The sequence below is a fragment of the Syngnathus leptorhynchus genome, chromosome 11 (genome assembly GCF_054491065.1).
Source record: "Syngnathus leptorhynchus isolate UIUO chromosome 11, UIUO_Slep, whole genome shotgun sequence".
NCBI lineage: Eukaryota > Metazoa > Chordata > Actinopteri > Syngnathiformes > Syngnathidae > Syngnathus > Syngnathus leptorhynchus.
In genome coordinates, this window is record NC_141205.1 from 12678052 (window position 1) to 12695701 (window position 17650).

At 50.5% G+C, this 17650-nt stretch overlaps 3 protein-coding genes across 7 annotated transcripts; all 3 read left to right on the forward strand.

Moving 5' to 3' along the window:
* The first annotated feature begins 182 nt into the window (after nt 1-182).
* mkrn2os.1 (MKRN2 opposite strand, tandem duplicate 1) lies at nt 183-2287 on the forward strand. The gene is made up of 4 exons (XM_085924616.1): nt 183-641; nt 737-783; nt 1006-1162; nt 1244-2287. The coding sequence occupies exons 1-4, from the start codon at nt 340-342 to the stop codon at nt 1443-1445; spliced, it is 708 nt and encodes a 235-aa protein (XP_085780742.1). The 5' UTR covers nt 183-339; the 3' UTR covers nt 1446-2287.
* A 111-nt stretch (nt 2288-2398) lies between these two features.
* Nucleotides 2399-7696, forward strand: tsen2 (TSEN2 tRNA splicing endonuclease subunit). Of its 2 annotated transcripts, XM_085924134.1 has the most exons (11): nt 2400-2812; nt 4397-4463; nt 4539-4578; nt 4989-5295; nt 5476-5541; nt 5726-5776; nt 6466-6610; nt 6684-6720; nt 7004-7115; nt 7197-7286; nt 7612-7696. In XM_085924134.1, exons 1-11 carry the CDS (start codon nt 2609-2611, stop codon nt 7669-7671), a joined length of 1179 nt encoding a protein of 392 aa, XP_085780260.1. In that variant the 5' UTR covers nt 2400-2608; the 3' UTR covers nt 7672-7696. The 2 variants fall into 2 exon arrangements, 1 of the variants encoding a protein (XP_085780260.1); XR_015067582.1 differs by lacking the exon at nt 6684-6720 and having other exon boundaries at nt 2399-2812; nt 7612-7670.
* Nucleotides 7697-9004: 1308 nt separating this feature from the next.
* Nucleotides 9005-17367, forward strand: LOC147049679 (RNA-binding protein 39-like). Of its 4 annotated transcripts, none has more exons than XM_085924135.1 (15): nt 9005-9155; nt 10446-10500; nt 11879-11925; nt 12625-12780; nt 13411-13506; nt 13581-13698; nt 13777-13929; nt 14680-14829; nt 14901-14966; nt 15147-15351; nt 16162-16248; nt 16335-16446; nt 16528-16633; nt 16699-16777; nt 17041-17367. In XM_085924135.1, exons 2-15 carry the CDS (start codon nt 10450-10452, stop codon nt 17142-17144), a joined length of 1530 nt encoding a protein of 509 aa, XP_085780261.1. In that variant the 5' UTR covers nt 9005-9155; nt 10446-10449; the 3' UTR covers nt 17145-17367. The 4 variants fall into 4 exon arrangements, with proteins under 4 accessions (XP_085780261.1, XP_085780263.1, XP_085780262.1 ...); XM_085924137.1 differs by having other exon boundaries at nt 9006-9155; nt 12628-12780; XM_085924136.1 differs by having other exon boundaries at nt 9026-9155; nt 10450-10500.
* The last annotated feature ends 283 nt before the right edge of the window (nt 17368-17650 follow it).

The window sequence follows — 17650 nt, forward strand, 5'->3', positions numbered from 1 at the left end:
TTTCACTCTCAATGTTTTACCAGGTAAGCCAATTGAGAATATTTTCCCATTTACAATGGCAACCTGGAGGCAAGGTGCGTGAAGTGTCTTGCCCAAGGACACAACAACATGTGACTGTGACAGAGCTGGGCTTGAAGTGCCAAGCCCTTCAGAGGAAAGCAGACACCATTCTCGGCCATTGGTGGAGAGGCATCGATAAACCCTCCCCTCAAAACAGCAGCAAGCGCATGGATGTGTGTGTGTGTGTGTTGGAGGATGCAGGCTTGAAATGTCCATGCATGTGCTTGCTGCACAATACATAGATGCTGTGTGTAGCTACTTTCACACTCATGAAAACAGATGAGACGGCACAGTGTTTCCAGGAAGCGTCCTGGCGCTTTGGCCCCGCCCCCAGCCTTGCTCCGAAGTCTGGACGCGTGCGTGTTCATGGAGCTGGGAGACCTACTGCGATACTCCCACTGCGGGCGGACGGTTTTCACGGATGCCGACGCGGGCCTGTTCCTGCGCTGCCCCGAGTGCGGCCGGGCGCCGAGCTTATCCCTGGCGGAGGCCCCGATTCGTCTGCGCTCGCCCGTTGTGGACGGACACCGCACCGGCTGCTGCTTCCTGGTTACGTCACGGTACGGCGCCGTCGGCCTCAGGTAAAAGCAGTAGTGACGACGACCAAACTTGAAGTGTTGCCCTCCCTCCCTCGCAAGCACGTCCATTTCTTACGCTTTTGTGTGTGTGTGTTCAGTGAAGAAAGTGAGTGTGAGCTTCATGTGGGCATCTCCGACTCTGAAGGTAATACGCAAGCAACACTTGTTTGAGTGAAAGCAGAAAGGGTGCAGGGTCAATTCACACCTGTCAGTTAGTTGATGTATTATGGTGAGTGACAGTCAAGCCCAAAGCATAGCTTGAATAGCGAGCGGCCGGAGCTTTTTTATGGTGTCAAGGCCAGCAGAGAAGGCTGGGAAGGCCACCGCACCCTTCCAACCTGAGCTCAACCAACCCGTGCTTGTGCAGGTACAGTGTGGAGTTATAGCGAGTTGGGTGTTCAGCGCCAGCGCCACGGCTGGGAGCAGAGCATCGCCGTCCCTCTGGTGGCCCCCGGCGACTGCATCCCCAACTGGGACGCGTGGCTGGAGCACTTTGCCGCTCTGGATGAGTGGACGCCGGAGAGGTCGTCGTCGCTCCTTTGCCCGGTGCCGCTCTTTATGCTCGGGTGGCTGACGTCTGTCTGTCCGTGTGCGTGTGCGTGCAGGTTTGAGGAGCAGAGGGAGTTTGGCTCCTGTTGCTACGGTTTCGCCCTGGGGTTCATCAACCAGCTGATGACGTCGCAGGGCAGGCGACCCATCACGAAGGAGCGTTTCACCTCCGACCTGGTGCTCCCCCGAGTGAAAGCGGCCTCCGGCTATCTGGCCGTGTTCCGTTACGTCTCTCGTCACGGATATTGGACAGCCTGAGCTGGCCAAGTACTCCCTTCTCCTAGGGACCCTGAACTCACCCATCGCAAGTGTGCTGCCGTTGCGACCTGCGTGGAAACTTGACACTCGAGTGCTCATGTCACAGGTGTCTGTCTCAGTACTTTTCTGTCCTACTCAAGTTTCTGATGAGCAAAAATGAGAACATTCGTACCATCTTTGTATCCAAATGTGCAGGAAGTGATGTCATCAGTTAGTGTTGTGCAGCACAATAAAGATGGGCTACATCTCTGACGTCATGCGTCAAATCATTTGAGCCTCCGTGGAACCTTGACGCTGGAGTGCACGTCACTGGTGTCACAAGCGTCTCGGTACTTACCTACTCTAGTTTCTGATTTGCAAGATTGTTGCCTAGCTTTGGTCAAATGCGGAAATAAACCCCTTGTAAAAAGGCTACGCGCGAACCGGCTGCGTGAACCCTGTGTCAAATGTTCATGAGGCGAAAATCATTTGAAACTCATGTCAATTGAAGGTATTTCATACAGTTTGTTCAATGTATTACTTATAACTCCTGTTTAAAATGTTCATGAGGCGAAAATCATTTGAAACTCATGTCAATTGAAGGTATTTCATACAGTTTGTTCAATGTATTACTTATAACTCCTGTTTAAAATGTTCATGAGGCGAAAATCATTTGAAACTCATGTCAATTGAAGGTATTTCATACAGTTTGTTCAATGTTATCGGACTCTTCAGATATGAATGAAAGGCAGAATTTGTGTTTTTAGAGTTGTTCACATCTGCCTGAGTGGCTTATATTTGGTTATTTTGTCATTTAAAAAATAAAGACAATTGGGAGAATGAAATTTGTTTTATAACAGTGTTTATTTGGATGAAATTGTAGTTCAAAAAAAATGTCCGAAAAAACTACTGGCCCCTTCACTTGATCAAATCTGGCCCTCCTTGCAAAAAGTTTGGACACCCGCCATCAGAAACTACTTGGAGACCGGAGTTTTTCCAGCGGAAGTAACATTTGCGATCGTGCACAAGCTCAATGATTTCTTCGGTTTTAGCCGACCTTTTATTTTGGTGACACCGTTTTTTTTCCTTCTTCCTCAAAGCTAACGGCCAGTTTGACAGCACGGGAGCTAACGTTTAGTCGTTTCTGGGTCGCTCAATTCAATTGCGTCCTATCGGCCGGCGGCATGTTTCAGGGCGATTTTCGGCCGCCAAGGCGGCGCTGCCGGGTGGACGAAGAGTACGTGGCGCCGCTCCCCGTGAGCCGAAGCTCGTCGCAAACGACAGTAGTGACAAGGCCGCCGCCGCCGACGAGCCGCTTCCGGGCAGACCTCGTCAACCGACACGTGCTGGTCACCGAGCCCGAGCACATCCGCGACCTTCACAATCAGGTGTCTCCAACGTCGCCCGCCCGCCCGCCACAGCCGCCTCTTTGCAATCGATCACGCCGCTCACCATGAAGCCAGTGACTGCTCAAGTGGCGATTGGTTGGAGTTTTGGAACTTGCATCAGTACCTGGGGAACTTGTGCTTGGCGTGATTCACAAACCTATAGAATAGAATAGAATGCCCTTAATTGTCATTTTACAATCTTTTCCAGTGCAAATAAGTATGAAGAAAAATAAATCCTAACAATAAACATTACAAACATTAAGGAGTATAAAGAATAAAAGTATTGTATTTACAGTATATACAATGTGGCTATTTATATTCATATGCATGAGGTATGTACAGGAAGTAAATAATAAATAGTTATTGCACGTAGTGTTGACAGCAGCAGTGACAGTGTAAGTATAAAAGTGTATTGATATTGTATTATAGATAGCTATTTCCTCTCAGAGTTCAGTGTGGTGATGGGTCTTGGGAAGAAACTGTTTTGTAGTCTGCTAGTTCTTGTTCTGTTGCATCTGTAGCGACTCCCAGAAGGAAGCGGCTCAAACAGCTTGGAGGCGGGATGTGTGTTGTCCTTGATGATTTTGCGAGCTCCGCTGACGCACCGGGTCAGGGAGGTAGGTGAGAGGGCAGCCGATGATCCTCTGTCTGCAGCAGTGCAGCTCCCATACCAGGTGGTCGCTCAGGCAGTACGTCAGCAGGCTCTCAATGGAGAAGCCGTAGAAGGCCAGCAGCAGCGGCTTCCGGTCCATACTGTTCTTCCTGAGGACTCTCAGAAAGTGTAGACGCTACTGAGCCTTCTTGATGACAGCCGAGGTGTTGCGTGTCCTGTAGAGGTCATCAGGGATCTGGACTCCCGGGAATCTGACGTCGTGGACCCTCTCCACACTCTCGCTCTTGATGTTGAGGGGAGGGCGATCCCTTTTCTTCCTCCTGAAGTCCACGATGATCTCCTTTGTCTTTGTGGTATTCAGAGCCAAGTTATTTGCGGAGCACCGGGTCTTGAGCTTCTGGACCTCCTCTCTACAGGCTGTCTCGTCACCGTTCGATATCAGCCCGACCACTGTGGTGTGTGTCATCAGCAAATTTGACAATCATCCCCATCCACCGTCCCCGGACGGCCGAGCGCCGGCCCCCGACTTTCAGCTCCCGTTGAGAAGGACCGGGCGTGCGTAAAAGCCATAATAGTTTTTCAAACCTTCTGTGTCACTCCAAATCATTCGATCCATGACTTGTGGTGGTGGTGTGTCTTAAGAGTCTTGCCACCCTTAAAATGAAAATGAAACATTCAAGTAAATGTCATTTCTGGAAAAGGTCCCGTCCGTCCGGCCGGCCGGCGCCTGCCCTCATTTTGCAAACTGTGTCCGGACAGGTACATCCCAAAATCCCAGGCAGGTCAGGACCGCTGGGATAGTCCTCAGCACACGCGCAGCCCGAGCGAGGCCTTTGTGAAATGAAGGGAGGCATGAATTGTTTGATGTTAAGAAAAACGTATGTCTCCATCCTTGTCGACGTTAAGTGAACCTTCGGACGCTTTGTGGTCTTTCAAGTGAACCAACCTTGGGACGATTTGTGGTCTTTCAGGGCTATTTCGGGAAAGGTGTCCTATCCAGAGCCAGACCGGAGCACGGCGTCTCCAACCGGTGGCAGCGTGAGTTGACCTTTGAAGACTGTTCGGAAATTGGCGTTGGACTCGTAGCTAATCCTATTTTTACCTCCCTGGCAGAACATGAGGGCTTCCTATTTCCGGTGGTCACGCAGGCCAGGTGAGCCACAAATGCTGTGGGAAGGCTTTGATTTTCTAAAGCTTTTACCCCAACACACGCTCAGCACCCAGACACGTTCAGTGGAATATTTGTTCGACAAAGTGGGCTGAGTGAACAAAAGCGCACCGTGCAGTGCGGGAAATACTACACACTTTGCCGCCACCTGCCACCGAGCATGTTGCCAAAACGTGATGACCGACTTGTGAATCCCTACCAAGAAACGGACAACGCGAGTGACGGGTGTCCTTTTCAATATGACAAGATTCAGAACCAGGCAGGCGCTGTCGCAATTCTCCGCTTGAGGTGGAGAAGCACACCAAAGGCCCTTTGAGCTTTTACCACCACCACCAGCGCTTCCATCACACCGCAGCAGTTCGGAGACACCTTTCCACGTTTGCTGTCCGCTGCAGGTACGAGGAGCTGCTCGGGCGAGCCGAGTCCTCACTCCTGGCTCAGGGCTCGGCTCAAGTGGCTGTCAATCAAACGCCGCTATGGCTGCGTCAGCCCATCGGAGCGGACGTGCCGAGGCGGCGGGAGGCAGAGGACGGGGAGGCGGCCCGATCGGACACGCCGGCCGACGTCAGTTCCGAACCGGGTCGGAGCCTGCTGTGTGAGCTTGGCTCAGCCTCGAGCCCAGCCCACCTCAGACCTAACTCTGAGCCAGATGATGCTCCTGTGGTTCCGGGGCCCGGTTTTGTGATCATTGATGCCGGGCACGTGAGTCTTGTGTCACACTTAAATGTTTTTTTAGACCTTCCGTGTCATGCTCGCAGTGGTCAAGTTGAGTCTTCCTCCTGAAGTCCACGATGATCTCCTTTGTCTTTGTGGTATTCAGAGCCATGCTGTGTCATGCTCGCAGTGGTCAAGTTGAGTCTTTTGCTGTCCATGTTGATTCAGGTTGCCGCGCAGCTCCGACGAAATCCTTTACGAATGACGGAATTCCTGCAACTCGGCCCGGAGGAGGTCCAGTCTTGAAACTTAGTAGTTGTTTTTTTTCATTGCTGTCAATTGATTAATGGCACTTGAATTGGTCATAATGCTGTAGCATTGCATCTTATGTCATTGTGTCTTCTGTTTGTCTGTCTGTCTGCCTGTCTGTGTGTCTGTCTGCCTGTCTGTCTGTCGGTCCACCTGTTTGTGCCTGCAGGCTTTCTTCCTGGTCTACAGCCTGGGCTGCCTGTCTGTCCACCTGCAGCAGGTAATTGTTGCTCTCTCTCCTAGCAGTGAAAAGTACGGAAGTACAAATATGGTTCAAACCATCATGTCGTCTCGCCGCGGCATACCGGCATACTTCACTGCAATCTGGGTTTGACGAGAGCCACGGTGGTTCCGATTGTCATTTCTGTCACCACAGATGGAGGTGATACCTAACAAGGATGGAGCTGGATGAATTGGTGGCTTTAATTCTTAGCGCAGAGTACAACTGGTGGCACCTACAACATATTCTTAACATAGAAAGCAAAGTTGCGCTCCTCTTGCCAGTGGCAGACTACTTCCAAGCGCACAAACCCTGTAAAAAGAAATCTACCGTCATTTTCGGACCATAAGTCGCTCCGGAGTATAAATCGCACCAGCCATAAAATGCACAATAAAGTGAAAAAAAAAACATATATAAGTCGCACCGGAGTATAAGTCGCACTTTTGGGGCAAATTTATTTGTCAAAATCCAACACCAAAAACAGACATGAACCAGCATGGCCAATTCCCCCAAAGGAGGCGCTAAATTGCCAATTCCCCCACAGCGCCCCCCACGTCATTCAAAAAAGCCACCCACCTGGGTGTTGCCCATGCCAAAAAGCGCTATTGCACCTTGCCCTCCTAAGCCACTGGCGATCTTTGCCTTGTTGTCACCTGACTGAGGTGAGTGTGTCCTCTGCAATTGCCCAGGCGCCGCTGTCAATCACCGAGCTGTGGAGGCACTTGGTGGCTTTGCACCCAGACTTTGTCAGCTCCTACGCGGTCTACCATCACTTTCGCAGCAGGGGCTGGGTCCCCAAAGGAGGAAGCGGCGTCAAGTACGGTGTGGACATGCGTAAGAAAAGCGGCGGGCGGGGGGGGAATTGTTAGTCTGATGTTGATGACGTGACATGGCTCTCTCCCCTCAGTCTTGTACAGGAAAGGTCCTCCCTTCTACCACGCCAGGTACACACAGCACACCAAATCAAGTTTATTCAAACAAGATCCAAGTCAAATGATGGTTCTCAAAGTAACGGGGGGCTGGCAAAATCTTCAGGAAACTACTGATGCAACAGAACGTGACAAAATCGACAGCGAATTGATAACTCATTTCGTAATCCGTTAATACAGTAGTCCCCAGGCCGTGAAGAATCCTCGGAGGAAATGATTTCTTTATGAACCCTCCCTTGGCCCAAATATTTTGAGAAAAGAATGCATTTGGTCCTTTTGCCCTCCTTTGTTATTACAGCTATTCGGTGGTGGTGGAAAAAGTGGACGAGCGTTTTCAGGGTTCAGCGCCGCGTGCCTTTTCCTGGCGTTCTCTGGCGACTTTGAGCAGGATCACGGCAAACGTCTCCAAAGTAACGCCACCGTGCAATTCATCGACTGCCTTTGTCCCTCCCGCGTGAGCCAAAGCAAAGCATTTGTTGCCCCGCCTACAGGAGTTGCTGCTGTGTTACGTGATCCATCCAGCTGACCTGTCAGAAGCTGAGCTGGACTCGCCCGTCTGTCTGCGCAAGCTGAAGGTTCAGGTGATGTGCTGGTCCTTTTTCTTGCGGGATTAACATGAACATCGACATTGTGCCTTCAAATGCAGCCAACGCTGACCCAGTTGCCAATCTTCTTGAACTGCTCAGTGGGTCAGGGCAAACCGATAGGAGGGTGAGAGGAGCTTGCCATTCACTGCCCCTTTCCAGCCACGGGAGGCTTTGATTCAGAGGGAATTGTCAAACGTATCGCTCTCCCTCCCGCTTTTGCCCATTTACGTTTGATCTCATTGAAACATTGTCCAGAGGCTAGCATCTACTTATCGTCACGTCTGAGCTTTTTTTTCTTTTGCAAACTGTCTGTGTGCAGAACATCATGGTCAGCAGGTGGGTTTCCTCCAAAGAACGTGCTGAGCAAGAAGACGTCTGATTGGCTGGCAGCAGAGGGGGGGGGGGGGGGGGGGGGGTTCCTCCAAAGAATTTGCCGAGCAAGATTTCTGATTGGTTGACAGCAGAGGGGGCGGGGCGCGCGCGGTCCACAAAGTAGCGCAACCTGGACATGAAGTTAGGATAGTCATACAGTGCATTTCAGGAAGAAGATTCAACCATATTTGAGGAAAAAGGGATTAAAACAAAGGAATCATCTAGAAGGGACAGAACCAAAAGTCATTGCAAAAAAAGCTTCTTCTTTTTTCCTCCCCCCCTAAAAAATGATTTCATGAGGTATGCCAGGTCTGAATGTTACTCTCTTTGTGCTGTGCTGTTGCTTTATTTTGTACAGTAAATAAATCATGTTGCGAGTTCATTGGTCAAACTGAAAAGCTGTAGGTTTATTCCCGAAGATCAATGTCTTACTTTCTTGAACCCATTGTGAAAATGTACACACTCACTCCTTCACCTCAAAAGAAGAAAAAGAAGTGCAAAGAACAAATGCATCATTTTCTTGAAATGTCGTGGTGTCGTGTTTGATTCGATCTCTTCCAAACAAGACTTGAGCATTCTCACTCTTATCGATTACTCCCTTTGCACACAACACACATTATTCATTTGGTTTGCTTTGCGTCTGTTGGGGAACAAAGACTGTAGTCATGGACTGCAATTTGCTCATTGTTTGTTTTGTCCAGTGGTGGCTCCTGGTATTTGGCTTCTTTTTTTCCCCTTAGAGGCCGCCACAGCCAACCATCCAGTTTTGTGCAGATGGTTTGCATGAGAAGTTTTTACGCGACCATGTCAAGTTAGTTCCGAGGAGCCAGTTAACATGGACGTGTATACACTAGGCATCAGATCAACTGGTACCCTCGTCAGGTCATTTGGTTTTGGCTATATTCAAGATCATTTGCCCAAATTGCAATCTGTGTACGAAAGCATAGCGGTTAAGACAATGGCCAATGAACATTTCTGTTCATTGGCGTCACGGGTTCAAATCCCGTTTATCACTGTTGGTTTTTTTTTGTTTTCATTTAGTGTTTGCTATTTCTTGTAGCCAGTCAGAAATGTAAACAAGACGTTTGGTTCCACGTTTTGATTGAAAATCTGAACAGTTTGGCAGTCAGACAACCAAATCTGCAGTCACGAAACACAAGATTGCGCAACTCGTTTTTTTGCATAAACCTCGATGACCGGGAATCAAACAATTCACTTGTTGAATGCCGTCCATTTCAAATATTTAGCATCTATTATTTAGTTGATTTCAGAATGAACTTGGGAACTTATGGATTGATGGAAAATCAAGCTGTCAATCAAAACGACCCCGTGATTTTGCGTTCATAATCTCCTCTCGCGAGAGCATCTCGCGCCATTTCAAGCGCAAGAAGTTAACGTCGCGCCGACGACGGAAGAGCGGTCCAAGTCAACCTCGGCGACGTTTTGACACTTATTGTTGCTATAGCAGCAGACCAGGAACTGAGGAGCGAGGTAAAAGTCGTCTCGTTCAGTCACTTGCTTCGCCCCGGGTCGGCCATACGCACTGCTAAAGGCGAAGCGGGCGCGTTGTTAGTATGCATCGAGTTAGCATCGCGAGCCAACAGCTAGCCGGCTGCGCTCTGCGTGGAGGCCTCGTTCATGTCAAAGCGCTCACAAGGCCGAGGCAGGAGAGGCGAGTGGCCGCTATAACCATACCGAGTGGAGTATAGAATAGGCTCAGATGAAGCATTGAAGTTGATGCACTCACTTGGCTATCCAATTCATTTTACCCATAGAAATAAATCGAAATGTTACAGTGAACCTCCGCTATTCGCGAGGTCGCCCATTCGCTAAGCTTTCCTCATTGAAATACCAAACCTGTTAACCTGTTTCCTACTTGAGTGCAGGCCGACGATCTCTCCCGCACACTGTCCATCCGTCTCTCTGTTCACGAAGTGATTGACTTGCTACCGAGCCATATTTTGCCCTGAGTGGCGCTAGAACTCCAAATACGAATTGAAGTGGACAGGACGTTACGATCACGTGATCTCGCGCACAAGGCGGAGACCAAAATGAAAAGTGCAAACATGATTTAAACGTCTTCACAAATCCGAGATCATAGATGTGTTTCCAAGAGAGACTGCAGATATGCCAATATCATCGCAAATTGGCGTGCATTAGCTTGAAGTGTTCCCACACAAACTCAATGGGATCGTTGGAGGAACAATCCAAAAGAATGCCCCACAGAATTTGGCAACATCCACACTTGATGAAGCCACCTAGTTGATTAACCCTCAAGTTGTGTTTTATATATGGAATCATTAGTGAAGTCAATAATAGCAAATAGAAGAGAAGTTGAGCACGTTAGAGGTCCAGGTCTCAACGATAGCCACAGCAAGCGTGGGCTTTCTTCTCATGGCGTTGCAATGGGTGTCATCAACGGGCGACTTCCTAAATTCGGTGACTTGTCAGGTTGTGGTTAGAGCCATCGCCGTCAAGATGCTTCTCCATTCTTTCAAATCGGTTCATGCTCAAGTCGCTGTCGGCAAGTTAAAATTGCCAGTTGAGGGCAGGAATGCAATTCCTCGCTCCGACCATTGACCAATCGGATTTGTTGGCTCATCGTGTCGCTCAAATGCGACTCGTCGGCGACTCGCTGCAAAATAAGCATAGCGGTTAACGGCAGGAGACGAGAGCAGAGGAGGAACTTAATGCGTTGCGATGAGCTGCTCCTGTCTCGTGTCTACCGAAACCGAATGCCAAATAACTGTATGTGTGTGTGCGTGTGTGTGCGTGATGCAGCAAGATGGCGGACGACCTGGACATCGAGGCGATGCTGGAGGCTCCCTACAGGAAGGTGAGCGTCCTTTTGTCGTCACTGGCACAAATTCTCACTCGCGACGTCAGAACTGCTCATTGCCGCTTTTCTACTCTCCTCCTTGACTTTTTTTTTTGTCTTTTTATTTTTTGTGCCACATCCAAATCCTTCGTCCCAAGTTACTCTTAACCAAGTACCGTTTCGTGCAAGTGAAGCATATTCTTAGCTGTGAAAAGGGCAAGTGTTGGAAGAGAAACGGAATTCGTTTTTGCTGGGCCCAGACCATCATAGATGCCACATCTGGCATTTGGCATCAAAAATTGCCATGAGGCATTCATTGGCTGATTGATTCATTAACTGGTTATAAATAAATGAATTTCCTACAGCAACAACGATATGTTGGTGATGCTTGAATAGTTGTTTGGCTTTACAACAGGGAGAAGGCACAAAAAAAGTGCACATAAAAGCACTAACAAATGAATTTCTCTTTTTAATGTGTGCCAAATATGAACAGGTTTGCACAGAATAATTTTGCCGTGTTCTCAAGGCGGTGCTTTGCTCATTAGTTTGAATCTTGATGAAATGTGATGGAATGTATTTTGAATGTGACCGATTGATCACTTGTTTCATATCTTGTTCACACTCTCGATGACCATAGCTACACCAAAGACGGTCTATTAAGCCAATACAATTTGCCATGTTGTAAAAGGACATTGAAGTCCTCTTGCAGACCGTTGTGTTGGCACCATGGCGTGGCCAACCCAGAGCTTGGCCAGGTCATGGGTGAACAATCACCTGACTTGTGCTTGTTGCCATCTTCAACAGTAACGAGTAACAGAAAAGCCCCACCCACCCCTAAAAAAACTCCAAACAAATAGGCAGCAGGGCAAGGCTCCATATTCGAATGGCTCGGCCACAGCGGGAGGCGGGATCGATCTCACTTGCTATTGGCACAACCTGGTCTTTTGGTTGGCCCTTCAAAGATGCCATTCACATGCATCATCACAAAATGAAGGGCCTGGACAGCACGGTGACTGATTGCCATGCTAACGCACGAAGCGCACGTGGAGTCCTGACGTAGCAACGAGTGGAAGAGGGTAGCCCGAGTGTGGCGGAGCCGGCGAGCGTGAGCGAGCCGAGCAGGCGTCGCCCACTTGCGAGTTGACTTGACGCAAGACTCCTGTCTGCTGCAGGGCCCTTGAGAGGCATCCCAGCGCAGCACCCACAGAGGAAGAAGAGTCCCTGCCGGCCGCCCGAGTTGGCCGCCCGCCTCAGCTCTGACCCCCTCCCCCAGCGCGCAAAAAGTCTGTTTTTTGAATGTCACTCACGCATTCTCCATATTCTCTTTTGCCCCCACCCCACCAACTCCCCAATGTTGCGTCCACCTCCTCACGCTCTTCTCTGTCGACCCCGCTAGGACGACAAGACGGCCAGCCCCAATGGCGGGGATGAACAGGCCAAGAGGTACTGCCGCCGTCACACTCTTCTGTCCTGTCCTGTCCTGTCTTGTGCTGTCTTGGCTCACCTGTCATCCTGTCAGTGATAAGGCTACCGCAAAAATAGGTGGTGGGTGACAACATTTTGTTGCCCCAGGCTTTGTCTGCACTATGTGGAACGTCCGCCCGCCCGCCCGCCCTCCCGCACACGCTCTCCAGTAGTGTCGTCAAAACATCCTTTGGAGCCTTTGAATGACTCCATTTGAACAAATGAGCAAAATGAGAAGCGCTTTCAACAGCATTGCATAGTGAGAACAGCTTGGGCACAAAGAAAAGACTTTGCATGAACAGGCAAAAACCTCACGCACGGGTGAGCAGCAAAAAGCTTTCATCTCGGGTGCCTGACCTTTGACCTGGCAAATGACTGACTGCAACTATCACATACACCTCCAGCAAGAATAAGTTGTTTGGGACAGTGTTAGTCGGAACATCATCTTGTATTTGTGGATTTCCAATTCCGTCTGTCTTCTGTGGTATCCGTGCGCCTGTCTGCAATTTGTCGGTCAGCTTGCTCGCTCCTGTCCTGCTTCCTGTCCTTCCACTTTTGTTTCATCTGTGTGGTCTTTTTTTTTTTTTCCTCGTCTGTCTGGCACGTCGCCCCTTCTGTCTGGCACACGGCACGTAACGGCGGTGCTCGACGCTGCCTTGTGATTGACCGCCGCTCCAGCAGGAAGAAGCGCAGTCGCGACAGGAAGCGCAGTAAAAGTCGAGAGAGGAAGAGGAGCCGCGAGCGCAAGCGCAGCCGGGAGAAGCGGCGCAGTCGCAGCCGAGAGCGCCGGCGCAGCCGTGAGAGGGGCGGCCGCTACAGAGACTATCACAAGGCGTGAGTTCCTCCTGTCAGTCTGGTCCAGCCTTCCTCAAATGTAACCTTGCTATAAAGTTGCTTTAAAGTGAAACTCTTAATGAGACCCTCCAGCAGTGACGACATTAGCTAGACTTCGATTTTTTTATTTTTGTCACAATTAATCATCTCTGATCTCACCGGTACAGCGCTAATTTTAGTCAGCATACACAGGATACCATGACATAATCTGCCTATTTGTTGCTGTCTTCTAGCTGTTTAAACCGCGACATTCGTTTAGCGTGAGCATTCAGCTATCTGGACCTTTTTCCTCACAGCTTGGGCTGGCGTACTTTGATTTCTTTTACATTCAGTTTGAGAGTCAACTTTGCCTGGTAGTGACATTTAACAATTTGAAATGTCCACTTTAAGAGTGTTGAATTTACTGCCACCGTGAGGCGCTTTTACGAATTTCAGGCCAGCACTATACCCATTTGAAATTGGACCCAATGGTGGTAAAGCCAAATCCTAATTCCAAGAGTGGTGTCCCAAAGCGTTGATTTGACCATAGAGCTGCAGCCAGCCCAAAGAGAGGCACAAGTGCCCGCCTCCGAATTCGACATGCCGCAAAAGCCAGCACCGAAAGGAACATTTTGCGGCCTGTTTGTGCAGACGGAAGCGCTCAAGGAGCAGGAGTCCCATCAGGAGGGAGAAAAGTCCAATCAGAAGAGACAAGAGTCCCTTCCGGAGGGAGAAGAGTCCCAGCAAGTAGGTCTCGAAGGCACGTCGGAGCTAAGCGAACAGATCCTCCGGGCTTTATCTGTGCCTTTTTTCCCGCAAAGACCTCTGGTGGACAACTTGACTCCAGAGGAGAGAGATGCCAGGACCGTCTTCTGCATGCAACTGGCTGCCCGCATTCGCCCTCGAGACCTCGAGGACTTCTTCTCCGCTGTGGGGAAGGTAACGTCACCGCACGCACGCACGTAAGGGGCTCACTTTAGTGGCCGCCAACCTCTGCCGCGTATTTTCCCTGCTCAGGTTCGAGACGTGAGGATGATCTCAGACAGGAACTCGCGTCGGTCTAAGGGCATCGCTTACATCGAGTTTGTGGAGGCCAGCTCCGTTCCTCTCGCCATCGGGCTGACGGGACAAAGGCTATTGGGAGTTCCCATAATTGTGCAGGCTTCGCAGGTAATGTGCAAGTGATGAGCTTCTAAAGTAGGCTTGCGGCCGGCCACCGTGTTTGTTTTGCTCATTGAGCAGCGCATCAAAATAAGTTTGAGCAATTTCTATTTAAGTACGTAAGGCACTTCGGGTGCTGCCTCAATGACTGGTCAGTGGCCTAGTAGACTGGAAGGTTGTGGGTTCAAACCCCGGCCAGCCGGGTCATACCAAAGACTATAAAAATGGAACCCACTGCCTCCCTGCTTGGCACTCAGTATTTGGGGGGTCAGATCACCAAATGATTCCCGAGCGCGGCACCGCTGCTGCTCACTGCTCCCCTCTGGGGATGGCTTAAATGCAGAGGACAAATTTCACCACACCCAGATGTGTGTGTGACGATGATCATTGGGACTTTCTGTAAGCTGGAGCAAGCGAGAGAGTTCACTTCCGTCCAGCCTCAAATCAATCCAAATCCTCATCTTCTATATCTAAATAGGAAAGTCTGCTCTTGCTCATTGCTCTTCTCTCCGGGAAACTCGGGCAACAGTTAGAGCCCATACTTTGCCCGGCCATCCACAATCTGTTCACAGGTGAAAAGCCGGTCATGTCCTGTTGGGCTCCGGCTTACCGTGCGACCGTGGTTTCCAGGTCCGTGCATCTTTGGCCAACCTTTTTTTTTCTTCTTCAATTGACGTTCAGGGAATAAAATCCGCAAGTGTGACTAGCGAGCTGGGTCTATGCGACGGGTGTTAACTGAATTAAGATTTCCATGTCCAGGCCGAGAAGAACCGGGCAGCCGCCGCCGCCGCCGCCGCTGCCAACAACGTTCAGAAAGGTTCGTTGGGGCCCATGAGACTCTACATTGGCTCGCTGCACTTTAACATTACAGAGGAGATGCTGAGAGGAATCTTTGAGCCCTTTGGAAGGGTGAGACACTTTGGGGACGGACAACAAAGCACTGGCTCAGGGTGGCTGACGTGTTCATATTTGCTTGTCAGATTGAAGGCATCCAACTGATGATGGACAGCGAGACAGGCCGTTCCAAAGGCTACGGCTTCATCACAGTGAGTTGACCCACAAACAACAAAAGCCCCCCCCCCCCCCCCCCCCCCCCCCCCTTTTTTTTAATATTTCCAAATATAACAGGAAAGACACACTTTTTCGAATTCAGTTCCCCCCCCCGCTCAGTTGTAGTTTTCTGTGCAAATTTCTGCCGTGCCCTTTCCCAAGCATTTCCCCAACAGTTTGCAGATGCTGAGTGCGCCAAGAAAGCCCTGGAGCAGCTCAACGGCTTTGAGCTGGCGGGTCGGCCCATGAAGGTGGGTCACGTGACCGAGCGAAGCGACGGCTCGGCCGCTGCCTCCCTGCTGGACAGCGACGAGCTGGAGCGCACCGGTATCGACCTCGGTACCACCGGGCGGCTGCAGCTCATGGCCCGCCTCGCCGAAGGTGAGTGAGGTGGGAGGCCGATGGCTTCTTTTGAGAGGCTTGTGTCGCCTTCACGTTTCGTGCACCGCCCCTCCGCATGTTTTCCTCCATTTGCGGGTCTGTGCTCTGTGTGCTACCCTGGTCATTGCTGTCCAATGGGAGCACAAGCGTGGATGTGTATACTTGCTAAATAGGAACCACAACAAACTAAAAAAATGAAGTCCACTTTTGGTCCGGACTAAAGAACTTTTCTGGTCTGAATACACCCTTAATTTTTTTCGTTCCTATTCAGACTGTACATTTTGCGAGTGAAGTAAACACATCTGCGATTGCGATGATCTGTGCGAGGCCAAGGCGAGGGACCCGGTCAGCATCGGCCGGATAAGCAGGAACGTTGTAGAGTTACGCCGGTCTCGACCGACGTGCGCAGGGGGAAAAAAATATCCGATCCGAGGTGCGGTAGAAGGCACTGCTGGGAGGCTGCCACTCACATCGGCCGGCGCCATACCAAAAAAGAAAAAAGTGGGAATTCTCACTTTAAAGTCGGAATCCTGTCACCCTCTTATTTCTTTTCTTAACTGGCACTTATCCTCTTCACTACATCCCATAACGCAAGCTTGCATTGAAGTCCCCTTTTCTAGATATGATGACACATTTGAAGTGACCCTGCCTGGCCTCTGGCTCTTTGAGCTGCTTCAAACTATTTCTGAAACAGCACAGAAGCCACAGCCTGATACCACAAAGACTCCCAGCTTGGTGTCCCGCTGCTCTGCTCACAATTCTCTCAATGACAGAGGTGTAACAGCTGAAAGTAATGTGCTTGGCGTTCAGGTACGGGCCTGCAGATCCCTCCCGCTGCCCAGCAAGCGCTACAGATGAGCGGCGCCATCGCCATCGGCGCCATCGCCGCCGTCTCAGGTAAGGCTGGCGCAACTCAACCTGACTTCCACCCCCGGCCGGCCGGCCGGCCTCGCTGATCCATCCCGTACTTGATTGCGTGGCAGCGGCCATGAATCCGTCCATGAACCTCAACATGAACCCGCCGGCGCTCAACCTTCCCTCTCAGCCTTTGGCCACGCACTGCTTCCAGCTCTCCAACATGTTCAACCCCAGCAGGTGCGCCTTGCTGACAGTAGTCCGTGTTCAACCGCGGCAGCACCGCTTATGTTTGTGCGTGTGTTTGTTTGCCTGCGTCAGTGAGGATCATCCCAGCTGGGAGGTAGACATCCAGCACGATGTCATTGAAGAGTGCAACAAACACGGCGGTGTCGTTCACATCTACGTGGACAAGAACTCAATAGAGGTAAAACCCACCCATCAAAGTCCCGATCCCCCCCGCCTGGGTTCAATTCCGCCCGTGGTTTCCAGGGCAACGTGTACGTCAAGTGTCCGTCCATCCCCGCTGCCATGGCGGCCGTCGGCGCGCTTCACGGACGATACTTTGCGGGTGGGTGATATTATTTTCCTGCTGTCTTGACCTGACTGACGTCCATGCCGGCTGCATCTCAAAGCCGCCATCGTTGTGGGGCCGGAACACATTGATTCCGTTCCCATTCGCTGTAAGGAGAATCTCTGAACCAAGGGGCCAGTCCGCTGGATAGGCCTCAGCAATGAAAAAATGGGAGCACAAGAGCTATGAGCGCATCCGCTAGCTACTATGGCTTTCTTTGTCCATCAGTGTTGCTGAGCTCGTTGGTCGTGTGCTTGCAGGCAAGATGATCAAGGCGGCATACGTGCCACTTCCCGCCTACCACAACCTGTTCCCAGACGCCGCCACCGCCACGCAGCTGCTGGTGCCGCCCCCGCGCCGATGACTTAGCCGCGCCACGCACGAAATGTTTTGGGGAGTTCTTTTCACATGGTTCAGTGAGCTTCTTACTATTGACTTCCTGTTGTGTTGAAAATTTCAAGGGTGTGGCCTCCGTCCAGCGCGGGCCCGTGCTGTCCAATGAATGAGCTCTGTGAGCTGCGAGGAGGCCCGTCCGCCGATGTCAAACATTCGTCTTGGTTTTCTAATAAAATCCTTTATAAAACTTTCTTTTCAAGTCGTAAAGAGTGGCTTCTTTGTCTAAAGACAGCGTGACGTGGGTTCAAGCTGTTTACATGTGAGCTACAAACTAATCAACACACGGACATCATGTTTATATTATTTATCCATTATTTTCTGTATGTCTTTCTGTGTACACTTATATGGTTTAAAACACTCTTATTGATCCACAAACAAAGTATGTATGACACTACTTTGCGGATTTCCACCTATCGCAGGTGGTCTTGGAACCACTTCTCTTTACGCACGCACGCACGCACGCACGCACAGCGA